General features: G+C 37.1%; 1 protein-coding gene across 5 annotated transcripts in view; it reads left to right on the top strand.

The window, feature by feature from the left end:
• Positions 1–20923, top strand: part of Myb (proto-oncogene like protein Myb) — a 63674-nt gene that overhangs the window by 15057 nt on the left and 27694 nt on the right. For 4 of the 5 annotated variants that reach the window (XM_069499461.1, XM_069499459.1, XM_069499458.1 and 1 more), the window contains 2 exons: positions 18475–18604; positions 19536–19685. In XM_069499461.1, coding sequence (XP_069355562.1) covers positions 18475–18604; positions 19536–19685 — 280 coding nt within the window. Of the gene's footprint in view, positions 1–14531; positions 14787–18474; positions 18605–19535; positions 19686–20923 lie in introns of those variants that run through there. The other variant, XM_069499460.1, reaches the window with a different exon arrangement.

Below are 20923 nucleotides of genomic sequence, written 5' to 3'. Positions count from 1 at the left end.
ATTTGTCAGTTCCATGATTAAACAGCTATGTAATTTGGAAACGGATTTATAAATTTTGTACGAATTAGCTAGACAACATTACTAGCTCCTCTAAAACTTACTGAACCAGCGAACAAAGCAATTTGATTAATCTGTTAAGCTTTACTGTATACAGGGTCAATACACTATGGGATATTCAAAACAAATGTAGCATCATCCCCTGAGAATCCTCTAACAAAAATTTGTACGGAGACATGAGGACATGCATGCATGCCTGCCTGTCCCTTTTGTCCAAGCATATGCACGGCCTCCCCTGTTTATTAAATCGTGGGAATCTATACTTACCTGTAACTACATGTCAACATTTGAACCTTACTCAGACAATGTTGATATTGAAATGTGGGGTATATGCGTACACACCCCTATGTTAATTACGTCAGATGCAATAAATTACAATCAATATTTTGGATTCGTTTCATGCTTGATTAAAATACGGGTAGGTTCGTAGACAAGAGCACGAATTCATATTATATAAGCATAATTCAAAGTAATAAAAGTAAATATTGAAATGATAACGAAAAATACTGAATAGGGGTTTCGGTTCCAACCACTCCAACTTTTTGACCCTTATTTGCGTTTTCCCATCCAGTTTACATAACGAAAGAAGCAAATAAAAATTTAATCCAGCACTGCAGTATACATTTCTATTAAGTATCATCGTTCTTAAGATAAGATCAGAAACTCATTTGCCCTACTTTTGGGCTGAATAGATGAATATATTGCTATTCATGTTCTTGAAAACTTCATTCGAGGATTTGATAATAAATCCAAAAACCATTGAGCTAATCCCCCTTTTCTCATGCGACACGGTAAATGTCTGGAGTATACCTATTATATTTCACAAAACGACCTAAATACAGTCTTTTATTTCACACTGTAAAACAAAAGACTACTTTCCTGGTTAGACCACACAACTAAATTGGGTTAGGCCACAAGCAAGTATTGTTAAGAAATGGCTTTTTAGGACTGTCAGGCTGAAGGGACCCTTTGTCCTTTAAACCTGATTTTTAATAAAGGTGTTTGCAAGCTATACGAAACTATTGAGAGGGTATGAAATACATAATGGACTACAGAAAGTGCATTGCCCCTTGTGTTTATTGTATGACCTATACTTCAGTTAGGTCTACTAAATCTGGAATTTGTACAAAATTACAAGAGACTGTAAAGTTTTCCACCGGAACTCTTCTTCAGGTTCAATCAATCAATCAATCGCCTGTTTGCGTCCACTACTGGACAGAGGCGTTCCCAAGAGCGCGCCACCACATACGATCCTGTGCCGTCCTCATCCACCCACTTCGATCGTCAGTCCAACGTGTTGAAGGTCGTCCCACACTGCGCTTGCCGAAACGCGGTCTCCACTCCAAAACACACAAAACACGTCCGCCTCAGTGGCCATCGGGTAGACGTGGCCTGCCCACTGCCACTTCGGCTGGCTAATTCGTCAGGTTACAGCTATATCAATAATCTTTACCGATTTCCCGATGTTCGAAAGATTGACTACAGATGATTTCTACCTGAATTCTAGAAATAGTATTATTTCGGTTTTTTGCAATGCGTACTACCTATTATATGTAAATTTTCTTGTGTGTTAATAATAATAAAAAAAAAAGAACCTAGTAGGCACGCAAAGCGCGACGACATAGCTTTACACGAGAATGTCGTATTGAAAAATCCAAGAACATTTTAACCCGGATGGAATTAGAAAAAAATATGGTAGATAGATTGGTCTATGAATGCTTAACTTATACAAACGGCTGTATTTTGAATTGCTTTGAATTATAGTTAGGGCGTGTAGTTATCATTCAATCATTGGGATTTCCTAAATAGTTAAAAGTTACACTTAACTACGTAGTTGTTTATATACTCGAACATGTCTTATAAGAACACTGCTATCAGCTTGTCCCATAACATTAAAATAACACAGCCGACCTTTTATAAACAAAACAACAAAGCAGTTCCAATTATAATCGCTTTTACATTGGGCACACCCAGGAAGATATCCTTTATCAAACAAAAAAGAGATACAAATATGATTAGGGTTCCGCACCGCATAGAGCTAAGAATTCTCCGTTGTTATTTTTAAAATTTTTTGGTGATACTTAAATAACGTTTCATTATTTGGATCTAGTTTGTGCACACCAGTAGGGCGATTGTCTAAAACCTGCATCAATCATTATTACAATCTCAATTGTTCTGATTGGCTGAATTTGTGCGATTCTTTTTGCAACAATGCATTGTGGCCAATAGTGAGCGAGCATTAACCAATCAGAGATGATTGCGATCGTGACATTGTAGCTGTCAAACAACCGCGGTAGGGCCACTGGTGCGCGATTGCGGTAGAATGACAGCTACAATGTCACGATCGCAATCACCTCTGATTGGTTGACGCTCGCTCACTATTGGCTACAATGCATTGTTGCAACAAGAATAGCACGAATTCATCCAATAACAACAATTGAGATTGTAATAATGATTGATACAGGTTTTACGAAATCGCCCTGCAGTCTAACACTCAATAATTATAGGACCTGAGAACCCACTGCATTATTATCCCAAGAAAACACTATTATGTGATTAATGGATAAGGGTCCCATGCCCCTCGGCAATGAGGATTACTACTTACTAGAATACTACGCTGATACAGAACCTAAGCGGCTTTCTGATGTGATTTCCATTAAAGAAGGCACCTGTTTATGTGCTATGGATGGATGGATTACACTCAACAAGTATATTTGGTGTCATTCTAACGCGTCTTTTAACGCGCTGTGCTTGAAAAATAATTAGTTACCCGCGTGATAAAGTTTTATGTTCCACTAGCTTATGCTCGCGACTTCATTCGCGTGGACTACACAAATTTCAAACCCCCATTTCACCCCCTTAGGGGTCGAATTTTCAAAAATCCTTTCTTAGCGGATGCCTACATCATAATAGCTCTCTGCATGCCAAATTTCAGCCCGATCCGTCCAGTAGTTTGAGCTGTGCGTTGATAGATCAGTCAGTCAGTCAGTCAGTCAGTCAGTCAGTCAGTCAGTCAGTCAGTCAGTCAGTCACCTTTTCCTTTTATATATTTAGATTTAAGATTTATCATAATTGTGATTTTTTAGTTTCTTCATCAACAATTTTACAACTTAGGTACATTGTTGATTTCTTCGTGTTTGTAAATGGTAAGCGTTAGACTACCTTGTATTGCATATAAAATTACAAGCTGATGCCTGCGACTTCGTCCGCGTGGATTTAGATTTTTCGAAATCCCGTGGAAGCTTTTTGATTTTTCGGGATAAAAATTAGCCTATTTTTTAACCCAGGGTATAATTTATCTCCATTCCAAACAGCCAAATCGGTCCAGTAGTAATTGCGTGAAAGGGTAACAAACATACACACACACACACAAACTTTCATCTTTTAATATTAGTGTAATTAGATTTGGCGGAACCTATGACGTGTAACAAGGTTTTTCCTAGACCTATGGGAGCAGCTGCGCGAACATTGTGTGGGGGCGCAGATGGCGCGTGCACTCCCGCATTTGAATTCGATCGATAATTCTATATTACTTTATTATGGGCAACAACATGTTACATGTAGATATCTGTGTAGATAGCTTGAAACTTTTATCCAACTTCACGGGTAGACCTATTGAAAAGCATGACCGTAGTATATATATCATTATCATTTTCATCCTTTATGTAGGTATCAACTGCTGTATTTAGCAGGTTTTTTTCGGAAACGTCCTATACTATAACATCCTCAAGTGGGAAATTGTGACTATTTTGTCGCCATTCGAAAGTAGAACATTGTGGCTAATTTCGTGGTAGGTACACCTAAACTAAAATGACACATCTAAATCTATTGCTATCCCTTTCGTAATGTTGCTTGCGGAAAAGGATAGCAGTAGATTTAGACCTGAATATAGTTTACTTAAGAGATTGTGTACAAGAGAATCGGCCCCATTGAAGTAATAAATTGTACATATTCCAAAATGTTTGCAGGAATAATCTAAGTATAATAAGACTATATTCCGCGACAGGTCGAGATGGCAATCGGGGTGGAGACGCCCCGCACACATGCACAGCTCCCGCGCTAACCTGATGCGGGACCAGATGCCGTGCGGGAGTGCCAGGCGTCCTCCCGCCTCATACCCCTATTGCTATCTCGTCCTGTCGCGTACTGTACTGTTTGATACAGCATGATGTTCCAATTATTAGATACGTGCAAAATGCAGGACAGCATATTATTGTCTACATACCATCCTAAAATTTATTGCAGCTGGTATCCTTTCAACGCCTTGAAGTTATAAATCGCTTTTGTGCAACTTTTTGTACGATCATCATTGGCTATGGGACCAATCGATTAATTATTTCGGTGTTAATCAACATTATCACTAAAAGGTCTATTAAAATCCGATAAAGGAAACAAACGGCACGGGAACCGTTCGAAATCTAATTTTGGATAATTGGCGAACACACTCCGAACGATATCGGGTAAAATTGACACGTGCTTACCAGATGGGCTTTATCACCTGCCCAAGACACTACTTGGAACACGACTCAGACTGCATTCTTCGCAACTCAACTACCGGTCAATGCACCGCGGATTTTTTTGATTATTCCATAGTGAATGCGAAACTTTCGGGCCTTTAAAGGATTTCAGGCTGCTTTAAATTTAATTAGTCGTCTGCAGACATTTAAAATTAATTTTATGTACGTTTTCGCTTAATAAGTTCGTCTGAATTGCTGGGAATTGAATTGTACTTGCATTTTCTGCTTTTTCTTACAACTGGAGGTGGAGCTATTACAGATAGCATTTCTCCCTGAATACTGACAGATCTAGATAATGAGAACAATTTAATCATCAGTATTTAATGTGCATGTATTTTTAATGTAATTTGTATTATTGTATCATTGCATGCCGCAAGGTAGAATTTGGACGTACACTAATAATAAATACCTTTAAGATCTGTAAACTAACCCAAATTCGCAATAAAGTAAATTGAATTGAATAGAAAACTAGTTGAAAGACAGGACATTACAGTTGCTGTGACTAAAATATTTTAACCCCAATAAAGGGTAATCAGTGGGTACCCTTATTATAAATGCGAAAGTGTGTTTGTTTGTTGGTTTGTTGGTTTGTCCTTCAATCACGTCGCAATGGTGCAACGTGATTTTTTGCATGGGTATAGATAAACACCTGGAGCAGGACATAGGCTACTTTTTATCCCGGAAAATCAAAGAGTTCCCACGGGATTTCAAAAACCTAATACCAGGCACACGAAGTCGCGGGTATAAGCTAGTGTAATATAATTAGTAGACTAGCAAAGGATTTGGTCTGTCAACTATTAAGTGATATCCTTGTGTCTCCAGTATCCACTCTCCAATCTCTACGCATGTGGGATGATAATATGATAAACTGTTACAATTCAGTCCCGTGGCGCTTCGAGCAGGAACAATGACCTCAAATAATAAAAACAAGAGGCCCCTCCGCGGTTATGATTGCCTTGTGCTATATTTCAGCATTTACTCTAAACTGTGCAGAATAGGTAGGTATATGTTTAGTCACTTCATTTTTATCCATACAGAGTTCACTACTTGGTAAGGAATCTAAATTGCCTGTACCTACCTAGAGCAGATGTTTAATTAGGTAATTTCAAGTTTGTATGTGCTTCAATACTACATGCAATAAAATTTATTTTTCTATTAGAGTACTAAGAGGTAATTATAGAATTTCTGTTCCCACAAAGGCTCACAAAGTAAATGGTTCATTATCGCTTTCTCTAAACACCTTTCGGGCGCGTGCTGCTTCACAATTATTGTAAGACGATAATAAGGGGAGGGAGGAAGTTGAAAAAAGAAAAAAAATGCTACGCGGGGTTGAGAAATGTCAGGCAATGTGCGCGGGAGTCATTGTACGCCTTAAGACATTAATCTTAGGGGAAATGACCAGGTGAACAACCCCTAGACCTTTGTTGTTCTACAATAATGGCTTTTATTTGTTGACTTTTAGGATTTGTCCGTCCAGACTTGATGCATACTGAAAACTTGCGGACGTACCGTGTAATATTTTATTAAAGTCCTAACCAAGGCTACAGCGATCGTAATCACTACGAGGGGACCAGCTGTCCTTTTGTAACGCACCCCACTCTTATACCTATCCTAATGTCCTTTGCATATTAAAAAAAGCAATTACAATTGTTCCTTCAGTAATGAAACCACTGTTTTCATTAATAATATGCTAGGGAAAATTTAGCAAGAGGGCCGTGTAGCAAGAAATTTTATCAATTCGGAGATAACAGAAACTGGTCTCCCGAAAAGGCCAAGTGGCAGCTCGGCTAACTAGCAAAAACTACACATGTGTGTTTTAAATGTGTCATCGACATATGGGATGGCGCTGACGCGTCGCATGTTTCCAACAAAAACCTGGATCCCCTCGTTTAGTAAACAAGTCGGAAGTTGCTACCAGATTTTTGGTTTCTTCTTTATCTGCCCATTATCAGTCCAGTTTTGTCAAAGCAGTCCCCATTAAGAACCCTGTTAAAATAACATACTTGAACATTTTTTGATATATGTACATATACCTATGTATTTGCCAGATCTTGTAATTTACCAGCATTTATATCCATAATTTAATCAAATTAGATAAAAATTTAAATATTGAATGATATATCTTCCGGAACCCTACGGTAAATGTAATAACGAGTAAGTTCTCTATTTTGATTATATTTGATAGCTCTGAGATGGAAAGTAAAGAGAAGAAGCAGCACAAAAATCAGGTCACCCATTCATTTAACAACTCAGTGGCTCGGATCATATTGCATTAATCTTTTGGTTCATCAATAATGCTATTTCAAGCTTTTAACTATGCCACACATACCAACTGACCTCATACATAACTTTATAAACAGCACTGGCTCCTAATGTAGGGGAATTATAATGATAAATTGTACATGACCATGACGATGCGTGAGAACGTCCTAATGAATAGACAAGGGTTTAATTTCGCATCCTTCCCCTAGACTTTGGCACTATTGTAGACACTCACGTGGGCACATTAGAGACATTAGGCTCGTCTATTCGCTTATGCTCAAAGGGATACTGAACCTGTTTGGACCCTCACTTGTTTGCTTTCAGATTATAAGAGACTGGCATAGACCAAGTTCTTTACATATTATTTTTAAGAGATTAGATATTGTACATAATATGTAGAGATCTTTTTGTCCCAACGTTGTTACTTAGTTACTAAAACCTTATTGTAGAATTTCAGTAGCGATACTACAACCGGGCTGCAAAAAAAGAGATGAAAGGGTAACAAAAAATGAATCCCGTCCGTCAATTTGTGTGACACTATCATAAAACCAATACATATTTATGATTTTATAGGTATCGAATTTTTTTGAAATTCTTCTGACTACTACATGCAAAAACACTATTGCATTGGACCCTATTATATTATTATATGAATTTTTGTCCGAAAGTTCTAAGTGTCGCGCTGAACGCTGAATTATACTTAGTCAATAATGAAAAACAGGCCAAGTGCGAGTCAGGCTCGCGCAACGAGGGTTCCGTAATTGTAATTCAGTCGTATTTTTTCGTTTTTGCGCGATACTTAAAAAACTATGATGCTTAAAAACAAATAAAAATCTGTTTTAGAATGCACAGGTGAAGCCCTTTCATATTATGGTACCCCACTTGATATAGTTATCTTACTTCGAAAATTGAAAATAGTAGTTATAAGTTTATGACACACAATTTTTTTTTTGTGTGATATAACCACAAATTCACGGTTTTCAGATTTTCCCCCTAAGGCCAGCTATAAGACCCACCTTCCTGCCTATGATTCTAGGTCAACGGGAAGTACCCCGTAGGTTTCTTGACAGACAGACCGACAGACAGACAACAAAGTGATCCTATAAGGGTTCCGTTTTTCCTTTTGATTTACGGAACCCTAAAAATAAACACATGACTTTCTGCGTTGCATTCGGTTACTAAAAGCCTTTAGTTACTTCATAAGTGGAGTACTTTTAAGAGTCGCGATAAATGTGGAGCTATTTTAATTAGTAAAATGAGACAAAAACACTTTGGTAAAACATTAATATAAAGGAGCCGACCGTCCTTCGCCATTTAAAGTGCGATCGGCTTGCTTATCTTGGGGGGACAGTTTTTTAAATAAGTTTTTTACTTTAGTAGGTATAGCTACTGATGCTCGTGACTTCATTTCCATAAGTTTTATACCTAGGTTTTTTTTACGTATAAACCGCTATGTCTATTTTTTTAAAACATTTACTTATGGCATGGAAAAATTGTATATTAGCTAGCTGTTCGACATATTTAAGCAGAAAAAAGATTTTCAGTAGAGCGGAGCGAGACCAATAATAATTAATCTATGGATTTTCATTTCCTTTATTTTAGGAATTTGCAAATTATGACTAGTTCATTGTAAAAGTTAATATTGTCAAAGTTAATACCACTAGAAACCTGTCGGAGGATGAAAACAATTAGTTCCATTTCATTGGTTGGATTGTGTTACGTAAAAATGCGTCGTCGGAGGCCTGCGAAGTGTTTTCTCATACGACAGAATCCGGTGTCGTATTGCCTTCCAACTATACTTGTTTGAAGACAAGTTTCATAAAATATGGTTACAGGATACCTATGTTTAAAGAGAATAAATATCTACCTCACTTGACTACATTTGCTCAGCTCTATGTTAGCAAAATAATAGAATAAATGCTTTATCTATACTAATATTATAAAGAGGTAATGTCGTTAAGTTTGTTTGTAGGGGGTAATCTCTGGAACTACTGAACCTATTTGGAAAATTCTTTCACCAATAGAAAGCTACATTATTCCTGAGTGACATAGGCTATATTATATACACGCGGGCGAAGCCGCGGGGATCAGCTAGTCTAAATATAAAACAAAAGCCTAGGTAGGTAGGTACTTATGTTTATGCATTAAGAAATAAGATACCTACAAAATAGAAACAAGAAAATCGTGGCCGGGATCGCATTTGAAAGACCCTGAAAATAGTAAAAATTTGGTGAATTGATTTTGAAATATAAATAAATTTTAAAATTTTGTTATTTTGTTTCATAATTACGTATTCGCTTCTATTTATTTAGTCGTCCCTTGCTCTTTTCTTAAGATGGCATAAAAATGCTGTGAACTTTTTGTTACTCAGCTTGTAAGGCTATTTCAATAATGAGAAACTATTAAATAACCTACATTCTTCCTACTGAGTACATCGAACTGCTAACTATGCTCATTCAAGTGCTTACAGGTCAAACGTGTTGCATTTGAGACGAGCCTATACCTGATACACAGTATATTATTTCTGCAGTTTCAACTTGACTCCGAGTAGTGTGGCCACCTTGATTTTGTCTATTAGGCTTTTATCTATAACATCTATTTATATTTATACTATGGTCACCCACGAAATGACGCAATCTAGTTTGCAGATTTAATAAAACAGTTCTTGCAATTCACGAACGCTACTGAACTTTACTTGTGGTAACGTCGTTTACATGGTCATTGCGTAAGTGTGCGTGCATGTCGGACCAATCAGTCGCGAGCAAGCGCAAGAACGCACACATTTACATTATGTATAAAACACAAACATGAGTCAGTGGCCTTCGTGAAATGCAAGAACTATATCACTATCATAATTTTAATACTTAGCATTCTATTTTAAGCAGGTGAACAGCTTTAAGGTTGTACACTGTACAGGTCATAAACAGGTTGATAAGGCTATAAACAAATATTAGAAAATGTACCTATGGCATGCGGGAGCATAGCCGACGACTATGGTGGCTGGTGAATAATTTATGGTTGTGCAAAATCTCACAGCCTTAAAATTTCCTGCGCACCATAATATAATGTACTTAGGTATACTTACTAACGAAATAAGCTTTTTATCAAACAACTATCGTTCACTAAGTAAAGCAAAAGTTGCATCTTTAACCAAGCCACAATCCAATACGCAATAACAATACCTCTGGGAACAGAAACAAGTTCTGATGGAATTTAAAAAGAAAAATAAGGAATGAAAAGTAGGTAGATGCAATAATACTTACGCTATTGATAAATACGAATGAACCTCGATAATAATGTATGGAGTAGATGGTGCGAGAGGAAAATAATTCCGTTCTGAATTCTGAAACTCCTGGGTTAAGCATGAGCAATGTATAATGGTCACTGGATAATATTTTAGCTAATTTAATTGATATTTTTATTACAATGTAATATTTGCAATGTCCTGAGCCTGACATCCTCATGTGAATGCTAGATTTAAGCATTTACTATAATATTGTACGTGAAGGCAAATGAATAAACTAAATAAATAAAAGGAAAACGTGACTGACTGAATCAACGCACAGCTGAAACTACTGGACGGATTGGGATGAAATTTGGCATGCAGATAACTATTATGACGTAGGCATCAGCTAAGGGATTTTTGTAATTTCAGCCCCTAAGGAAGTAAAATAGGGGGTTGAAATTTATGTAATCTACGCGGAAGAAGTCGCGAGCATAAGCTAGTAAATAAATGAATATAAGAAAGTGCAGGAATATACCTACCTGAGTAAGAAACTCAAACATTTCGAGTAGTAAGTAAGTACTTAAGATCTTTTTTCTAAAATGTGAGTTCGAAGATTTCGAAATATAACGGGACATTTGTTTGCCATTCCTCTTCAAACTTGTTTCGAGAAAGTCTTGAAGTGCTAACAGCTAAAGAGCCAAACATCGAGAATTGAGACATACCTAGGGGACATAAGACAGGAAACATGGAATATGCGTGAGTTAACTGGCCACTTCCTCAAAACCCCTCGAGTTAGCGTTGTTGCATTTTACGCAAGACCTCCACTAGGAGGAAGTCCTTTGATTGTCCTTTGATAATTACAAATGTCTCAAGACATTAATTTTACTTTGTATAGGCAGTAACCTACTTGTATGTAGATTGTAGATAGGTACAAATTAAAAAAAAATATTGTTTCCCTAACTTGTGTTGTATAATGTATATATTTGTTTTTTGCAATCCGGTAGATACAGTCGGTACATGGCAGAAAATATTGTACATCGACCTTTAGAAAGACAGTGGTTTCGTAGAGCGTTGTCTCTGTCGTTGAGACCGACAAAACGTCACATAGGTTTGACGACCTCCCTGGCGCAGTGGTAAGCGCTGTGGTCTTAATACTGGGAGGTCCCGGGTTCGATTCCTGGCAGGGGTTTGGAATTTTATAATTTCTAAATTTCTGGTCTGGTCTGGTGGGAGGCTTCGGCCGTGGCTAGTTACCACCCTACCGGCAAAGCCGTGCCGCCAAGCGATTTAGCGTTCCGGTACGATGCCGTGTAGAAACCAAAGGGGTATGGGTTTAATAAAAACTGCCATACCCCTTCCAGGTTAGCCCGCTATCATGTTAGACTGCATCATCACTTACCACCAGGTGAGATTGCAGTCAAGGGCTAACTTGTATCTGAATAAATAAAAAAAAGGTATGAGTGATAGAGACAACGCTTTACAATGCTGAAATCTCATTCTAAAGGTCGATGTACAATATTTTCTTGCCGGCTACTTTAAATACATAGCTGCCAAGGTGTGTACTTAGACTTACGCATAAATAATTAGAAATGCAGCCAAATGTTTCAAAGCCAATAATATAAAGTATAACGACGTTGGTCAATTTTAAAGTAAAACCCCATACATATTTACAATCAGAGCCTTTATTTTGACTTTTACGCAGAGATTTCTCCTCAGTGCTTGTACGTTTAGGGCTTAGAGCCCAAACCGATACTGATGAGCTCACAGCATCATAAAATTTGCTTTGATAACTTTAAATACTCAGTTACGTACTCGTACAGCTACAGAGGTCCTGACTTCTGATGCATTTGTGTTACAATACATATTTCTATTTACATTTTCTTGATTGCAGCATATTTTTCATTTTTAAAATTACTCAATGATGTTCTTTCTATAATTTAATTTCCTTGATGACTCCTACCCCTTTGTCATGCCTTGGGTTCGTAAATAACAATAATAATCAGACTATTTCCGTGTAAGTACACAATCGCAGTTGAAATCATGTCCGAAGGGTGGTACTAAAGACAGGTGGAAATGGTCATAGATTAGCTATCTACTTCCTTGCCTTAATTAGAAATTATACTACATTCGTACCACCTTACGTTTGTTGCTAAGCTCCCTGAGTGGTCAATTCCAACTATCTAACTGCCTATACTTTAATGAAGCATAATATTATAGAAATGCAAAACGTGATAATTATCATCATCATCATCGCGTGCCTTCTTCGAAACGAAGTTCGGAGGTCATTCTTTTAACTTTGGGTAACTAAGCCCTGTCCACCCCCTTATATCGTCCAACCATTTCCGTATTTCAAAAACTAGCAAAGCAAAACGTAATAGTGTCACATTAAAGAAAAACTTATTGAAAGCAAAAGACTGTCAATGTAATAAAATGATTAATGTGAAAAAATTTAGCGATAAGTCCTTTGAGAGGAATTGTTATCAATATTACCTCATCAAATTAGCTTTTCTATGTGAAAAAGTTCTATTTATCGGCATCTAATCTGACTGAAGATTAGGTATCTGACAATGCCCTTTAAGTCGGTAGTAATAATAAGTTTATCCTCTAGCGGGATCCAAAAGAACTTTATCATTGTGCACATAACAGGATGTTTATTTATTTACGATATCTGATTGGAGAATCCATCCAAATTGAATTTGAATTATATTTTCTTCAGTTTCATCCAAGTAAATGTGTTTTTAAAATTGTAGGATTGTCTTCGTCCTTTAACTAATCCTATTCAGTGGTAAATATTACTTTGCCAAAGTCTCGAAGATTCGGAATCCTTTATTACTAATAGAGAGAGTGCCAGCGCGTGCCAGACCTTCGTTATTCTATAAAAGGTCAAGTTATAGTTCTTAAGTTTAAGGGTGTCTGACAGGTGGTTGCAACGATATAAAAGTGTCTGCAAATGCATGACGTAATTTCTAATACTATCCTGAAGAAAAAAAATACTTTTGTTAGGTCTGTTATCTCCCAAAGCCACCATGATCCAAACTTCATAGTCGCAGATCGTTCCTCCCTGTGCTGGGGACAATACGCATATAAACTTTCAGCTTTTATAAAATAACGAAGGTCTGGCACGCGCTGGCACTTAATAAGCTTTAGCTAAAATGTAGTTATGATTACCTAATGTAGTTATAACTCAGTTACATTATAACTTAAAGAATAATATTAGTTGAAAAAAAATTCAACTGTGACCTCTCGAATTTGGCAAGAAACGAAAATGCCGATGGATCACCAATGCGGCTTCCGCTCCTTAAGAACTTTTTGTTATTTTTTTTTTGTTTTCAATCGTAAGTCCCAATCTCTTCACCCCTCCCCACCAGTCCCTTTCTCACTAAAATGAAAGGAGCTTGTTAATATTTAGCGAGTATACGTATCTAAATATATAGATATACGAGTAAAGTACTTAACATCTCGAATGTGAAAATGAAAAGGTTTCATTTTGCCCTTTTTAGGAAATTGGACGACCGATGAGACGGTCCACAGCCTTCTTGTAAGACAAATGACAATACACTGACAAAGAAGGCTGTGGACGGCTACTTTGGAAATACCTAGTTAGTACCTACCTACTTAATAATGATTTTTCGCTAGGTACCCTATTTTGTTTTCGATCATTAAAAAGTTAAATAAATAAAAGCATTTATTTTTTAACTTTTTTAAAAAGCTTTTTATTATTTTGACTTATTAGTTGAATGGAAATTGGTAGGTAGGTACCTAACAGATTTTCTGCCTAGGCACTTCGAAATTGTCCGATCGAGTAATAATAATGGTTTGAGTTGAAAATCTGCAGACACCTGTGGTTTGGATGACCATAGATTCAGTACCATAGTCATATGACTATGGTACCATTGAACGTCTCTGATGATGTACCTAGTTGGGAGTTAGATATTGGAACTCTCTGATGGCATATGGCAGGACTGTCGAATTTGTTTCTATGAATGCACTAAAAAAAACAATGACAAAAGCATGATGATGGTCACGGAAAGTGGGCAATGTAACTCCATAATGGCACGAGTAAGCTTTAATCTATTTGTCATTAAATCAAAATATGTACTAAAATTTTTAGTACTTACATTGAAAAAGATTTGACTTTAAAATAGGTTTTTTAAACTCTTAACTTATTTTGTACAAGTAGGTATGTAGGTACCTACTTTTTCAAATCTTCGTACCTACATAAGAACTAAAGACTGACCTATCCAATAAAAAAGTGTATTTTTTTCATGCATGTTGCTTACACCTGCTTACCTTCGCCCGTGTTGCGTCACAAGTTCCAACTGGAGGGTATGATCCAGCACCTACTTTTCTATCCTTCTCTTTCCTTTGTGTCTCGTTTGCTGTCCTTTTCATCGCACCACGTCCCTTCAGGGTCTTTGTAGTCCTTGCAGTTCACCCTTATTTAGTACTGCGTATGCGTTCCGTGTGGGTGTGTGAGTGCTTCCCTTCAAAGTGTGAGAAAAGGATAAAATTTTTCAACAATACACTATAGTTTGGTCCTGTCCTCCAATGAGTGTGCGTGGTAAAAATGTGTGTTACGCGTTTTGGCTTGGCGGGAACATAATATTTTTCTGAGTGTTTTGATGTTAGTGTAAAATGCATATAAGTGGATAATGGAGTTATTAGCGGTTGATGAATCGGCATCGCGTTTCTTTTTCGGATAATTTTAGCGTGATGTTAAATGAGTGAGTATTGATTGCTTTGATTGTTATCTAAAAGTATGAAAACTTGATGATTGTTATCCGTAATGCAAGATGTAAATAGATACTTTACTTACCATCTGAGATCCTACCAGATCTAATTGGATTCGTATGAATTTGGCTATACAATTATAATTATCATATTACCTACCTATCTACTTTCGGTTGGTAGGTACCTACATAGGTATATTATAATTTATAGTGATTCTGTTAAATAATCAGTAATGAATACCTACATTAAGTAATAAGTTAAAACGATTTTACAAACCTATAGAATTAGAATAAGTAATTCTATTTTAGGGGTACCTATCTAGTAGCTGTATTTAACTATCTACAGATGAAGATTTAAGACTTGTCACATTGGAAACTCGAAATTAACATGATTGGGCGAGATATTTTCAAAGACAAAGACACCGTGGCTATACGAGATCAGTCATCAGGGTCAAAGTTCTAACAGCTACGTATCTAACCAATTACTGAAATATTTGGATCCCACGCTTTTATTAAACCGAAAGACGTAGGTATCAATAAAAATATGTTCTAAAAGAGGTCCGGTTGTGAGATTATTATTGACTCGGGAGCGTACGGGCCTCAATGTAGAAAATATTCATACCTACCTAACAATGACATCATTCCATGGCTGTGATAAAATTTAATCATATTATGAGTACATATGCACTGAAATTTATGATACAGTAGGTATTTCATGGTACCCTTTGTTTATAGCTGTAATCTATCTATGTGGTTCCTGTGAAAGATTCTGAATATAAAAACTTCGGCGAAGTACTTACCTACCAACCTCCAGAATTTATAACTATATATCTGTCAATAGATAGATATGGAGGTTGGGACTTGGTACCAGTAATAAGTAAAACAATACTAAACATTTTGCTTATATCTAAGCTTGGCACAAAGATGCTACTGCCATGAGTTAAACGAAATCCATTGACAAGGACATCGGTGGTGTAGGAAGTAGTAGGTACATACCTACTACATAATATGTGCATCATTGTACCACAGAGCGTGAAACCGTGAACTTTGGCATCCTTATGTGGTCGACATCCAATCAACTCGCACAAAACATTTTTGCTCAATGTTTCTGATACGAACCGGGAATGCCCTTGCGGTTTGATAATATTACCGTGTTTGCGGCGTCCGTGTTTTCTGCCAAGTACCTAGGTATAACCTAATTACCTTCAAAACAAGAGTGAATACGCAAGCGCGCTCCAAACTAGACCTCAACATTTTCTAAGCATGATTGACGACCAGTGCAAACCTAACATGCAATTAAAAAATCTGTAAAAATTGGCACAGAAAAAGTCCTCAGACAAGTCGTCAAGCGCTTACGAGCACGAAGAAACCAATAATGTTAACTTTTTTTGTTGAAAATAAATAAGGGAAATGAAATAAAATTAAATAAAACAAGATCAATAATAATTTGCATTATAAAAACGTATTAGGGAAGGGACCAGCCAAATCCATATTCTATTGGAAAACGTGGTTGGGAAAGTAGACATCGGCATTCTATTGAGGCCCTCATTGCCCTCATCTTAAATCCTTATCTAACACATTAACAAGTTTAACCGGTTATTCAAAACAAGAACCAAATTATTATAAATTCATGGAATGAAGGATCCCGAGTTAATACAAAAACTATCTACTAGTTCATCCACTACGGATAATGAAAAAAAAACATAAAATTGTACACACATTTTGTCACAAGACAAGATAAAGGATATTAATTTATGACGGCAAGCGGTGCAAGTATGCTTGTCCGCAATCAATAGCCTCATCTGGTGACAGAAGGGCTGGCTCATCTTTTGCCCAACGGATCAGTCTGGCTGTCCAGCGCGGAAATGCAGCCAGTTTTCTTGGCACCATTCTACGCGGGCATGATGTTTATAGTAATCAGATAAGGCTGGCTAGCTTTAAGTTTTATTGCTAGCTTATGCTCGCGACTTCGTCCGCGTGGACTACAAAAATTTCAAACCCCCATTTCACCCTCTTAGGGGTTAAATTTTCAAAAATCCTTTCTTAGCGGATGCCTACGTCATAATAGCTATCTGCATGCCAAATTTCAGCCTGATCCGTCCAGTAGTTTGAGCTGTGCGTTGATAGATCAGTCAGTCAGTCAGTCAGTCACCTTTTCCTTTTATATATTTAGATTTTAAAAAAATACACAATGTGATGTGATTATTAACAGCAATGAGTTAAAATTGGGTTACCTATATTATCAAAAGTTCTGAACAGAGATTGATATGGACGAGTGGAAGAAAGCTGAAATTGTCATGGTGCATACCTACCTACTTCATACACATTTTGGTCTATGGCGTTTGCGTAACGCAAGTAGCCAGACCAACGAGCAATGAGCATACCTATTCTAAATAATATTAAGCAGCGATATTAAGTCTATCGCCATGGCCTCTACTTTTAGAACAAGCTTTAAGACTTAGAAATAAATATCTGACATGAACTAATGATAAACAGCCATGGGAGGTTGAGAATAACCTTAGAAGTTTATATTATTTCTCACATAGAACTCAAGCTATTCAATGGTGAAGATATTTAAGTAGTAGGTATTCGGGTATTTGCAAAATATGTAATAGACAGCGATGCACTCTTAGTTAAGTAAATAAAACTCATATGTTGCTGATAGTAATTACATATTTATATAAGTGTAACGTCAACAATTGCTTAGATGACTCAATTCATATGTTGCCGACGTTTCCCGTCCCAGTATTCGCAATGAATGAGAAACTTGTTTGCTATCAGCTGATGCCGGCCGGCGTGCATAATTTATCTTATTTATAAACCATTCTTACCTCATCGAAAGTATGGACCGAATTGAGAGTTATAGACATTAAAACCGGAATTATTTTTCCTACATACTGAAACTCGTTTCTTGCTATCAAAGGAATGCTTATCTACGTCTCTACAGTCCACACGCACTTACAGTCTTTATGCTTGAGTAAATAAGAACTAAAATTATGTGCACTATAAACAAGTTAAAGGCCGACATGGATATGCCGGTCTTCTGGGAATTTTGTTCTGTATCTACAATTGTATGAATGGCGCCAGGATTTACGAAGTATCGCCGGTAAATACCTGTGCTTCAACAAGCTTTTACGAAGTCCCTAGTGAAAAAAATTTTTTTTGGTTGAGGGCATTACTTTTAAATCTTTATAGGGCAATAGTCATATTACTAATAGCTACTTGTATTATAAGCAACACTGTTTTCTTCACTGTCTCAATTTTCAAAATGTATAGTTATTTTACCCCTAACCAAGGTCTCAGAAAAAGGAAGAGTAATTGTATTTCAAAGAACGACGTTATTTAAAGTAGTCGGACACCAGTTTCGTCCCCAGCCCCTTTCGGTTATCCTATTCTAACGTCACTGATATCTCTATTCTTCTTCTTCTTCTCGAGTCACGGTCACCTCAAACACGGATCCAAAAAGCCGCAACTGCGATAAGTCTTAAGGGTAGCCATCGTGGTGAAAAGACTGCTTCCAGGGACGCCGGGTGCTTGTGATCGGTATAAAACTAAGCACCACGCAGGGAGGCTCTTTTCATGTCCCCATATTGACCGTATATTTGATATCTCTATTGACCGTAACACACCTGTAGGGTAAAGGTGTAACTCGATCTAAAAGTATAATTTTAATTGTCTACAGACGTAGCGGCTATGAGTCAGAGTCGAGCGAATATTCAGAGGACTCGACGGTATACGAAGATGTACCGATTACAACCAAAAGCTCTGGGACGAGGAAGAATATCAATAGGGGGAGGTGGTCGAAAGATGAGGTAAGATTAACTGTATTATCGAAACCATTGATGTTGGAATCCCCCTATTATTCTAGGATCGAAACAGATCCAATCCGAACTCCAAATTAAATCAATTGAAAGAGTTTTGACAGGAATCTTTTGTATAATAATGTACCTACATAGATATTTAGTTAATTATTTTCTTACCAAAAGATGATTTTAGCAAGTACAAATTAAGTTCGTATGATATTTTTATAGGAAGTAGATAGAGAATTTCAAGCATTATACCTGAAGAGGCAAACTTCATTGAAAAATTAGCTATTAGTGTCCGTATATTAATGCAACATTATCAATCAGAAGCACATGTCTATTGTTAACGTGGCATTGATAGAGACCATATTGTGTATAGTTTTATCTAAAGTATACTTCACTATGAATAAAATTGATGATGGAGGAGACACAATAAAAATTAATTTTTCTACTCGAAATTCAAATTTAATTTGGTTTTTCACAATTTGTAAACTAATGCAACAAAGCAGAATTATAACATTCAAATTTCACCCCTAGCAATATCATCTTCATAGGTTTATATAAAAATCTTTACTTGAAAGTGTCCAGTTTAAGAAATTAGTCAAAATAGTGACTAATTTGTGAGTAGCTCACGTCTAACTCACTTGAATGCCATAAGTCTACTTTGTCGCATTAGTTTACAAATTGTGAAAAACCGACCCATGTCTTGGGCCTTAAGATTATCTTTTGGGTCAAGAACTTGAAATTGCCAGTGTGTCAAGTAGAATTAACACCAATTCGTGTTTAGATTCGAAATCCGGGCCCAGTCTTCCTCTTAAAATGTTTGAGCACCATACTAACCTAGCCGGGTTAGTATGGTGCCCAAGAACATTTCTGGACACTTTTTCCGCTAGATTTGTCCCCGGACCAAATGAGTAACAAAGGATGTATTCTGTTTCAGGACAAAAGACTCAAGAATTACGTAAGGATATACAATGAGAACTGGGAGATGATATCGGCGCAGTTCTCCGACCGGTCCGACGTCCAGTGCCAGCAGCGGTGGACGAAGGTCGTCAACCCTGATCTAGTCAAAGGCCCTTGGACCAAGGAGGTGGGTGCAAAATGTCGTTATCAACAGATAGATGCCACTCTTGTAGGGACTTCCACTCGCCACGGTCTTGCGCCTCCTGAATCTTCAACGCTGCGGTCTAAGTTTTTTAAAACCTGGGAGAACTCTTTGTTTTTACATTTGGATAATACATAAAGTAGTCTATCATTCTCCCTGGTCCTTAACTTTAGTCCGCGACAGGTCGAGATGGCAATTGGGAAGGAAACGCCCCGCACACCCGCACAGCCCCCGTGCTAACCCGGTGCGGGTGACATGCGAGTGGTTGAGGCGTCCCCCGCCTCATACGCCGATTGCCATCTCGATCTCATCTGTCGCGTACTATACATACATATTCAATCTATTTAGCGGCAGTAGGTATCCATGCGAAAAATCACGTCGACTACTCCTTGTGACGTGATTGAAGGACAAACTAAAAAACAAAAACCAAACACGTTCGCATTTATAATATTAGCATTAGTAATTTGCCGCGTTAGTGTAGATTTATCGCATCTCTCCATTCACGCACGCACGCCATTGAGTCTAACAGTGCAAGGAAGATGCGTCATAGGTCAGTAACTTGCACGCTCGTTGAATGTTACACCTTTCATTCATACCGTCACTTATGTTGTTATTGTTCGTTAGATGCAAAGGAAACTAAAGCTAAATGCAACATTATGAAATTAGCACTCTGCAGTTGCAATTTGCAGTGGTCAAGATAGATCACCATTTATATTTTAGAGAGATAATGATTTGGATCTGCTGAAAGTAAGCTCGAGTTTTCAGATTTCAGAATCAAATTATTTTATGTATAAATTATTATAGATATGACATCATTGCAGTTTTATTCGTTATCTAAATTCTAAATATCTGGTTACTGCAGAGATGAATAACTAGTTTAAATTATCATTATGCTGTATCCAGACTATGAGAAATCTTAGAAACAGAAAATCACCATAATTCTGTTTGAAAAACTTGATGAATTGACAAAGTATAAAAGATAGCTTGAGTAAACTAGCTAGACGCCCTAAGGCGCTAGAGAAATTACTTAGACGATTTGTTTATTATTATGTAAAAATTTGACTGTACTGTAACGATTTATAGCAAAAATGTGATTATTCTGACACAACTAAAATTGGCGCCTAGGTGTATTATTGAACACTTAAGTAACAGAACTTAGCATTCTTGTAACAGTTCTAAGATTTCATGAATGAATCCATTGTCTAGGAGCACGCACTAGGAAT

This window comes from Maniola hyperantus, chromosome 7 (genome assembly GCF_902806685.2).
Source record: "Maniola hyperantus chromosome 7, iAphHyp1.2, whole genome shotgun sequence".
Lineage (NCBI taxonomy): Eukaryota > Metazoa > Arthropoda > Insecta > Lepidoptera > Nymphalidae > Maniola > Maniola hyperantus.
The sequence above is the reverse complement of the archived record's forward strand: the minus strand, read 5'-3'. Positions and strand labels throughout refer to the sequence as shown.